The 10,667-nt window shown below is 37.8% G+C and overlaps 1 protein-coding gene across 1 annotated transcript in view; it reads right to left on the bottom strand.

Annotated features, from left to right (window-relative positions):
* Positions 1-10,655, bottom strand: part of RAB3GAP1 (RAB3 GTPase activating protein subunit 1 (catalytic)) — a 21,664-nt gene extending 11,009 nt beyond the window's left edge. The window contains 11 exon segments of the mRNA XM_008945392.1: positions 612-704; positions 1,421-1,494; positions 2,158-2,226; positions 3,047-3,128; positions 4,910-5,009; positions 6,599-6,764; positions 7,356-7,475; positions 8,133-8,211; positions 8,425-8,557; positions 9,728-9,803; positions 10,606-10,655. Of these exon segments, the coding sequence (XP_008943640.1) occupies positions 612-704; positions 1,421-1,494; positions 2,158-2,226; positions 3,047-3,128; positions 4,910-5,009; positions 6,599-6,764; positions 7,356-7,475; positions 8,133-8,211; positions 8,425-8,557; positions 9,728-9,803; positions 10,606-10,655 (1,042 nt within the window).
* Between the last annotated feature and the right edge of the window lie 12 nt (positions 10,656-10,667).

Genomic DNA, 10,667 nt, shown 5'->3' with positions numbered 1-10,667 from the left:
GATGATCAGCAGGTACACCAAGAAAAGCTAAAGAAAAGAACAGAGGCATCAAAATATGTCAGTATCTGTACTGTTGGGATAAAGTCTGACCTGTTGGTCAGACAGTTTGGTTTTTTCCCTTACATTCCTTAAAATATGGAGGATGACAGCAAAGCCTCTAAAACAGATTAAGGACTCTTTAAACTGGTTGTTAAAATATGCACTACATAGTACTTCAAAAAGCAGAAAAAAAAGTGGAAAAAAACACATAAAAAGGTGCAGATAAATCTGTTTGATGTTTGCTCAAAACCAACTCTTGTACACACTAGTCAAATTTTAAGCTCTTGTTTTCCAGTGAGGAGGGAAACAAAAAAACAAAACAAAACAAAACAAAAAACAACCCTACAGCAGAGGGAATTGTCCTCTGGGAGCTAAGCTTGCCTAGAATTCATGAGAAATTATACCATGTACCACCAACCAGAAAAGTACTAGAGTATTACAGAAGACACCCAAGAGTTACAAGTATAAATACTGATCAATCTGAAGTCAGAAAAAGGGGACAGGGAAGTTAAAATAACATAAAACAATTAAAAAAAAAAAAAAAACACAAATGAAAAAGATTTTAGTTTTACCTTTTCCTTCCTCTTCAAATGCAGACTTGCCAAGTATCTCATCAGTTGACTCCTTCCGACGGCAAAGCTTGAAGAATTCAGTAAGAAAGTCACCTGTAAGAGAAAAAGTTTCTGAACAACCACTCAATTAAAACCTCTATTGAACAATAAGCTAACTCTCAAACTGATGTCTGAAAGATAGTAAATTTTATCTTTTCATCTGAAAGAACATAATTTGTTCTGAAGCACAAACATCTTTAAATCACATTATCATAGCTTAGGAAAATGTACACTTAGACAGCTACCAGCCACAGTTCTGCATGCAGTTTAATCCACTTCTTCACCCAAAGCAAGATGAAATGTCTGCAGCATGAAAATTTTATTTTTTTTATTTAAGTTTTAAACCCCTTTTCTCCACAAGCTAAAAGGCAAAGACAGGTAATAGGACAGCTGTCCAGGTGCACTAATCCCACCTGTCAGACAGACTGATTCAACTAAGGAAACGCATATATGCGGAAGACACTTAAGATCTGAAAATTCTGAGAAATGTGAGTTTCCACTCAACACAGAGTAAATGCTTATTCTCTGGAACATGGTGAAGTAAGAACAGCAATTAAGTTGATGGTACACAGATGCAGAATAGTATGCCACAGAAACTTATGTTTTTGCAAACCTTGTGTTCTCAAAAAAGAAGCCCAAAATACTGTCCGCTCATAAAAATAAGGGGAGCAGGGAAACAGAAGTCATCAGGCTATCAACAATTCAATCCTAACTTCACAACTTGATAGCTTAAAAGCCATGAGAGAAGACAGGGAATTCTGATGCCATACCCAACAGACATTGGGGGTTATCTGCTTTTCTGACTCTCACGGACCACTGAGGTGCTTGGAGAGGATCCAGGTCACTTAAAAAAAAAAAAACAAAGCATCATGCTGTCACCATAAGTATGCAAGAGATGAGCATCACATCTGCACTACATGGAAAGTCATAGCCAGTTAGGCAGTGGAAACCATAATATACACCATGTTACACAGGGGAAGATGACAAACACTAAAACACAAGCAAGAGTCCCTGTTCTCATGTGTTTCTCGTTCACGTTATGTATGTACATGAGCACAATTCAGTTACAACACAACTAAATTGTCATCTTTTAATGTTGAAAACTCATTTCTGCTACTACTACTAATAAAAGTGGTTTATTGTTTTTTCTTAAGTGTCAGTATACACCGTTCTTCCTCTTCAGGAAGCTTAGCAGAAAACCTGGATGACAGTTTTTTGGGAGAGGGATGTCAGTTAATTCTTGCTTTCCATGTTCCGTTATCCTTCTCAGGAAATATGCAATACACAAGATTTCCAAGTCTAGCACAAGAACATGCCCCAAACTGGAGGCGTGTGTTCTGCTGAGATTCTGATACAACAATATTTTCTCACAGAGAAGTACGTTTCTAAAGAAGGTGCTTTCCCAAATTTCCCAGTTCTATCAACTCACTTTAGCTTTCCTAAAATGGGTTGTCTTTCACACACAAAGTACACTTCTAGATATTTGCAGTTCAGACAAAATACTTACGAATAAACATCATTGTCGACAATGATACCTTCTGTCAGGTGAGGCCATGTAGTAGCTAAATGAAGCTCACTGAAACAAGAGTGAAATCTTTCAGTGCTAGTACAAAGCATTTTCTCCATCACAGTTAAGACCTTAAATATGAACTATTACAAATACCTTTCAAATCCCTCTATGTATTTTGCAGCTACACCCAGAATGTGCATGGTTTCAATGAGTTTTCTCACTGAATACATTCTGTTGGTTATTCTACAGCATGCCCCCAATACTGCACTAAACTTCACTAGTAGCTGGCATACAGGACTCTCTCAACTCCTTCTACAACAGGAGAGATATGCATTGTATTCTAGGTATCCAGGCACAGAGGAAAGAACAAGCTTCATGAACTGCCTACAGCATGCAATACTGTGCAATACATTAAACGATTCTTAGATTAGCTAAGTGGCGATGATCCCATCAGAAGAGAAAAGACAGACTGTAATAACTCTATTTACAGATCCTCTCCATTTAAGTCTTCTACAAACAAAGTAAAACGTAAGAGCAAGTCCAGCTCTTGAATGAAGAAACTCCATTTTTAAAGTTTATCTCCAGTTTAAGGTTCCTTCAACATAATGATTTCAGACATAAATGGACTACTCCAGAAGCTTACGGTAAAATTGGGTTGGTTTATTTGTGAGCTAGAACTCTGAAAATCATTAGACAAATTTGCAAATGGTCTTATTTGCTATTAGGCCATTACTTTTCACAGATGTTTCTTCTGTATTTGAATAATTAAATCATCCGTTAGGGACATACTAAGTCACAGTCAGGCAAAGCTAAGATTTGAACAACATACCTTGAAGTTCTCCATGAAGGAAGTTACAAAATGCCATTTTCTGAACTCTCGTCTTACCTAATAGGATCCTCACAGGCACCAAATGGTAGCTTCCCAAACTCAAGGCCTCCAACTTCTCCCCCAACTAGAGCATCTATATCTGAAGACAGATTTTCCATACAGAATTCATTAAATATTTGAAGCAGCACATCATCTTAAATTTCACAGTAAAAAGACTGTAGCACGAAGGATGACCAGAGAATAGCTGAGCAGCTAAGCTGACAGAGCTATGAAAACTCAATCCTAGCACACAAAGTGATTGTTCCCAGGAGAAACTGGGAAGTAATCATGCAACAGGACACTGAAAAAGACAGATAAAATTCTTGTCACCCATGCTGAGGGAAGGTTATTCCCGTCATACAGGCAAAGATGACTGCTACAGAGGCAGCCTTGGAGAGTTAATGTTAACAAGAACAAATAGACACAAATTTGTCGTAAAAATATTTAAGCAGGAAATCAGTTCCAAGCAGAAAAGGATGACTCTAGAAAAGCAACTCTGCAGAGTGAAAAACCAAATACTTCTAAAAGGTTGACAATTTTATGAGAAGAGTGGTAGATTGTCTCCTACAGTTAACTTAATATAACCATCTGAGAGATTCTTTGCAATCCCAGATACTTAAAGATGCCTCCCAGCACCCTAAGCCACTGCTGATGTTATACCTTTCAAATACATGAACAAAAAATAGACAACCTTCAGTGAACAAAAATTTAAATAACACATTGTAATGCCATTATGATAATGCTATTACAGTGTTTGATCCTTAATTTTAAATGCATCTGGCAAATGCTTTACATACAAAACAAGCGAGGTACTAGAACAGATAAAACATCTGGAAAACTTCATTACGTCATTTCTTCAGAAAATATGAAAGACGTTTAAATTTTTTGAGTTTGAGAAGAGCTAATTGAGTGAGAGTAATAAAGTCTAGTTCTAGTAATAAGTTCTAGTTCTTCACAATGAGCATAAAGCCACAACTGCATATAGCAAGCCCAGCAAAAAATGGTTGTCTAGTTTCTGCAATACACTGTGCCACTAGGTCACTCAAGAATACTCTAAAATTAGAGTAGATTTTTTTCAAACTGCTCAAATCAAGAGATATGATCAGTAGTAAAACTCTTGCATCACAAACCAGGGATCCTGCCTAGGTGAGTAAATATAGCAAGGCAGAAAGGGACTACTGAAAACACTGACTTCTGTGTATGCAGAAATAATAAAAAATAAAGTCTGCAGAATTAGCTTCCCCAGTTCTTTAGGTAAACTTGGTTTACCAACAAAGGGTTCTCTACAAAGCAAAAATATCACTTAAAATAGTGCAAATTTTCCCTGACCCCGAAAAGCAGGATTCTCTTTAAACATCTTTTCAGCAGTCCTTAGGTACAAAGTACACAGGATCAACTTCAGTATGTACGTCTTCAAAACATACCTTTAAAAAAAGTATTAGGCTAGTTAAAGTAAAGCCAAACAATTAGGTAACCAGACCAAGGTCACACAAGTTCTAAGTGTGCCCTGAATACTTTGTTACATAAAACTACTACCAAGTCAAAAATAGAACTTGGGCATTTAAATTGCTCTACCACCTTGTGCCTAAAATGCCACATCCCTAATAAAATGTAATGTTAAGAAGGAACTGACATCTACCTTTTTCCTAAAGATTTGTATGCCTTTGAGCCAGGAAAAGTTTACAATTTATTTTCTGATGCTACCCATATAGAAATAGGTCTGTTAAAACAAATCCTTGACAGGGAGTGGGACAGTACTCAGCTGTAGCTGAAGCTTTTCCCACTAAAGCAGAAAATATCTTCAATTCTTCTTTAATTCTACACAAACATTTTCCTTAGCACTGACTGTTTACCTTAAAACAAGTTATTCTGGTCTCCTACCTGGTGGCTGCTGTGGCCAGAAATACTGCTGCCAGTCCTGAAGCACATATGTAAGCCGAATAGCCATGCTAACTGGAGGCAGTGGTGTTAAGGGGCATCCCTTGAAAATATTAAAGGAAAAAAAAATAATGTGAAGAGTACATCCTCCCAAATACCCCAGGCCTTGAAAGTAAATTAGTTATTATAGCTCATCTTACAATTCATTTTATCTGAACCACAACACCCCAGGTTTTACTAATAAAGCCATTGCTCAACAAGACACTGTCCTGGTTTGGAATAAATAGAGCTGGTTCTACTCTGTGATTTTACTTTTTAGCTAAAGTTCCTCTAATTAACTGCTCTGTCTGAGCTAGCAGCGTTTTCATAAACTATCTGGCTGTAGCAGTGATAAGACTTCATGTTTAGAGCTACTGCCAGGGATTGATATGCAGACCAAGGCCACTGCTAAACTTGGATCCCACACGGAGGGGGACAGAGAGCACCCCGCACCTGCGGGGAGGAACAAACAGAATAACTGACCCCAAGAGTCACCAATGGGGTATTCCACCCCATAGCCGTCATATCCAGTGGAAGCTGGAGGATGAGGAGGGACACCCCTTCCGTCACCCCTTCCGCTCTTCTTCTTCAGTCTGCTGCTGCTGGTGGACTACTGGCTGCTGCTGCTGCAGTGGACGACATCTGAAGAGGCCTTCATCCATCCTGCCTTTGATTTCAACTCCTCTGTTCCTGAACTGAGCTGCAGAATCCAGCTCCTGTGCCCAGTCGCTGTCTGTAACCGAGTCCAACCTGGGATCCTCTCCCTGAGGACTTCTCCCCAGCCGGGGATGACGGTGACATATTGCCATCAGGGGGAGTTGGGTTCGGGACTAACTTTATATATTTGTATATATTTGTACATATTCTACTTTATTATTATTATTACTATTATTCCTAATGGTAGTATTAAAACTGTTTTCTGTTCTTTCATAATCAACAAGTCTCTCTCTCTCACTTATTCCCTTTCAGGGGTAGGGAGAGGGAAGAGAACATCTGTTACGGTTCTGGTGACTGCCCTGACTCCAAACCACAACAGACACTCACAGGTGAAAATAAACACATAAGCTTTCTAAAATGTATGAGATATTTGTATGCTCCATGTAAGTGCAAATTCAGAAGTAACTCTGCCCCAGAAAATGTACAGTTTTCATTAAGGATTTGATGAGATTGCTGACTACCAATATTAGTAGTGAAGAGCTGCAGTCAGCCATCCCACCTCATGACCAAGCAGTCCTCTCAAGACTCCTCACATTTCATGATGATGTTCTTCATTCTTAACTTAGCTTGGGGAGCTACAAAGTATATGAATAAAAAGCCACCCCAACTTTCTCTCATCCTTTTAAATAGCAAAACAGAGTTTGCTTTGGGCAAGGGCAAGAGAGGGTTGTAGCAAGGAGGCTGTAACAAACACAGTGTTTTGTACCCCAGAAGAAAACAAAACCAGAAGGTGGTCACACTGCGGAACAAAACCCACGCCAACTTCCACTCTGTATCAGGGGATACCGGCAATACCTGGAAAAAGACTTTGTTGGCATCATCAGTGTAAGCCTCACCAAAAAAACCAAAATCTCTAGATGACAAGTGAATTTATAAGCAACCAGGTAATAAGATAACCATTCTTAGTATCAGTTATATACACTCAGATGCACTTACAATCTTGGTTTTGAAGATCTCCAATAACCCAGCTAAATGAGTATACTGACTGGGCACTTTGCGGAGATGAACCATCTCGAAGTCGGCTCGAACGCCCGGACCCTGGCACTCCCCAGCGTACATCCGCCGCCACTTGTGATGGATCTGCACAAACACTGGCACCTGACTATAAAACACAAATATTACACATTACTTAAAATGGCATGCTCTCTTGTAGTCTTTAAAACAAGCTAATATTTCAAAATAATTTCATGCTCTTTAGAATACAATTTTCTTAGTGGAACAATGTTTAAAATGCTCAATAAGAACCAAAGAAAAATACTGCTAATTTAACCATTAAATTGAATGCCTAAAAAAATTGTCATGTCATAAGCAACGCTCTATCCATGACTTCAGTCACCTCATTTTCAGACTAAATATTTTTTGAGGAAGTTTAGAAAGTTACAGTTACCACACACAAGGAAGAAATCCTCTTTCAAAAATTGTATTCTGTATACTACTTATTCCAACAACTTCTGAGAGCTTCTAAGACCCTCTGAGGTTTTAAAACAATAATGGATATAAACAACACATGCAATCAATTTTTTTTTTAGTCTCTGTAGGAAATTTTCTTTTTTCAATCCTCTGTATCAACATGAAGATGCAAATACAACAAACTCTAAATGTATTTTGCTAATAATTTAATATTTTTCCCCTCACAATAGCAGTATGCTGGAGCTTCACCTGGACATGTAAAAAGGTTTATGCTTTCACCTACCAGCCAGTGTTCCCCAGTGCAATGGAAATAGAGCTCAGCAGAAGGTTACATTTGGATTCACTAAGAACCGCATCGTTATTTGCAGCTGGAGCAATGACCACAAACTCACGCAAGCCATACCTGAGAGAGAAAGAAAACAGAGACATTTCTCTTCCTTTAGCATACCAGCTCAGACTGTTTATGAAATCTTGTACCCTGAATAACCCAATTGTCAACAATAGTCAGTGGGACCTGTTACTTTGATGCAAGCACCTCATTCAGAGAGGTCAAGAACTGAGTTGGCATAGTGCTGCATATTCTCCAAACTACTTGAACTTACCAGCATTCAAATACTGTACTCAGAATAACGTGAGGACTTCCAGGTTTATCATTCCCGAGGTTTTTGACTTTGTGTTAACAAATACTGTAGCTATTTAGGCATAAAACCAATCTCTCTAGAACGATGCTATAATGTGCTCAAGATGTGCATTACTAAGAAAATGGTTGATGTTGTTTCTCAAGGTGCTGCAGCTTTTCCTTTGTAAGAATTCACCTAAATATTACAAATACAAAACCTTGGCTACTCCAGGAAATTCAGAAAAAAATTCTTGTGAGGAAAAAGAAATAAAGATAAGCTCACTATGGTGGGCTTTTTTTGTGTTCCTTTCCTGTGTCCACTACAAAGAATAATTTCACTTTAACTCTGGATGGAAAAAGTGTACAAGTGGTTGTGCCAGCATCAAAGACGTCTCAACTGCTGTGCTTCTGTGTACTGAGGACGCGAGGCAGCGTACGTACCATCTTACCAGACAGTGAGCCCTCGGGGGAAAGTCATTGTTCATGCACAGCAAGTCCTGCAGGGGCAGAGGAAGGGCATCTGTGAAAAGAAGTCATACGTAACAGCATCAGCGACCATTCAGCTGACTGACAATTTGTTGAATGCCAAGCATACTAAAAGCAGAAATGTCAGATCACACCCATCAGATCCCAGAAAATTTCACCCAGAAGCAAATCAACGCACTGTGAATTCCACATTCTGTAACTGCCTTTTGTCACTTCCTTACAGGCATGTAAGGGAACTATCAGCTACCTTCTACCAGTTCTTCCTTCCCATCCTTGTCACTGGGTTCCTGTACAAGGTAATGATGGGTAACTGAGAATCTGAAGTCTGCAAATGAAATCTCATCCGATTTCTCTTCCCACGCTCCTGTGGTGTACACACCCTGTATATAAAAAAAAGATAATGTAAATTTATGTCGTCAAATACTAACATTCATAAGCCTTAAAAAGTATACTGCCTAGACAATCTATAATATTTATTAATATTTTCCTACTGCTAAATATTTATTCTTAAATAGCTAAGAGTGGTTTAATTTCAGGCACTTCATTACAAAGGTAGCTGAATGCTAAAATTCATGTTACAAATAACTGGGTTCATTTCAAGAACCAGAAGTCTTCAGAATTCTGTGGCAGTAAATAGGCAGATGTATTTTCTGACGTGCAGCTAGTAAACATCTTGAGCGTACACACTCTCAACTTTGCCCAAAACCAGAAGTTTCCATTTTATCTATATACCATTCTGTGCAAATACTACTTTAATAATTTACTTCCAACATGGTTTCACTGATAAATTATTTTCCATCTATATTTTGAAAAACTTTTGTATGTGAGAATAATTAATTTTTTTCAAAATACATCATAGGAAAGCTTATAGGAAAAAAATCACCATCACTGCACAGAATTCTACGCTGTGACTAAAACAAAGCACTTGTACAAGGGGGTCTTCTCACTAGAAATGAAGAACTCGCAGCTACAGTTGAAAAGTAGTTAAATAAGTTTTTGTTCTGTACGCTGACTAAAATTCAGAATCATAAAATTCCTCTGGAAGCACAACGGCCATTCAACCCAGAACAGCTCCATTTATTTGCTCTGGTATGTAGAATTAATAATTTCCTCTGTATTTTACAAGAGTGAGAAAGCACAACAAAGGCTCTAATTAGACTTTGAAAAAAAAATCCCTCCCATCTATGAAACATACTGAGTCACTGGCAGTACTAAACAAACCTCAACCAGAAGTATGAGGCACTAAGGCAGGGCAAAAAGAAAACCCTTAAAAACCCCAAACAGCTTCAATCATGTTTCCACATTCAAAACTGGGAATAAAATAAACACTAAGTCCCATATGAACATCCAGCTTTATCATGTAAATAGCTTGTTTGGCAGAGAGCCCATCAATAAATTTACAACTGCTTGTCAAATTGGCACTTTTACAAGCAAAATTCCCCAATACAAATCATTACCTGCTACACCTAAGGAAACAGTGATACAGATAACATACATGTCTGTCAGTAGCTACTAATTCAAATTCTAAAAGAAAGGAAGCAGTAACTCACCTTTTCTAGAGGTTTACCTGAAGAAATCCCAATAAGTTTCCAGTCATTTAATACTTCTTCTATTTTTGAAATGAATCTATTAGGGAGGGGAAGAGGCATTAATGTGCATGGAAGACTAAACCTGTATTATAATTCAGCTCCCTAAAAGCAGGCAATATGTTGTCTTATTAAGGAATTCCTTAAAATAACACCCAAAACCAAATAAACAACAAAAATCCAGAAGTTTTAAGATAAAACCAGAACAACTGCTTCCTTACAGAAATAAAACCATCCTCCTATGGTAGGAATTTGAAATTTAATTGTGATACTGAACTTTGCAATTCCATTTTCTATAAAACACTATAAAATATGATCATGTAGAAATACTTAAGACTCTAATAACTTAAGCAACTATTCCTCTTCCATTTCAGATGTTTGCTAACTTCAGTATGTGGCTAATTAATATTACCAGCATAAGAAAAAAACTATCATATTATCGTTATTTCAGCAGCTGCTATGAGCATGCTTTGAGTAATTACAAAATCTTGTCTTTTCTGGTACTGCAGCATGTTAGATTTACCACGTACTCCTGTTTCATTGTTCACAAACAAATAAGCATTCGACACAATATTATAAAACTAAATTCAGATTTTAAATGCAACACTCAGAATCTGTCTTCTTTTGTCATAAGCATCATCACTGGGAAAAGGGTTTTTAAAATTAAATATACTAAGAATGCAAGAGTGCTCCTCACATTAATTTCTCTTGCATATTTTTCTATTAATTTTTAAAGGTTTTACCTGTAAGATGACAGGTTTAATAATCGGGCAGCTACTTAAAACGAGATAAACCACCTGGATGTTTACTATAATCCTTCCCAAGCAGATGCCGAACCATACGTTCCACTAAGTTCAGGAACAGCTTGAGTAGATCCTCTCAACCCGCTCATCGGCGGGGGCTC

Source organism: Merops nubicus, unplaced genomic scaffold, assembly GCF_000691845.1.
Source record: "Merops nubicus isolate BGI_N331 unplaced genomic scaffold, ASM69184v1 scaffold41008, whole genome shotgun sequence".
Taxonomy (NCBI): Eukaryota; Metazoa; Chordata; class Aves; order Coraciiformes; family Meropidae; genus Merops; species Merops nubicus.
The sequence above is the reverse complement of the archived record's forward strand: the minus strand, read 5'-3'. Positions and strand labels throughout refer to the sequence as shown.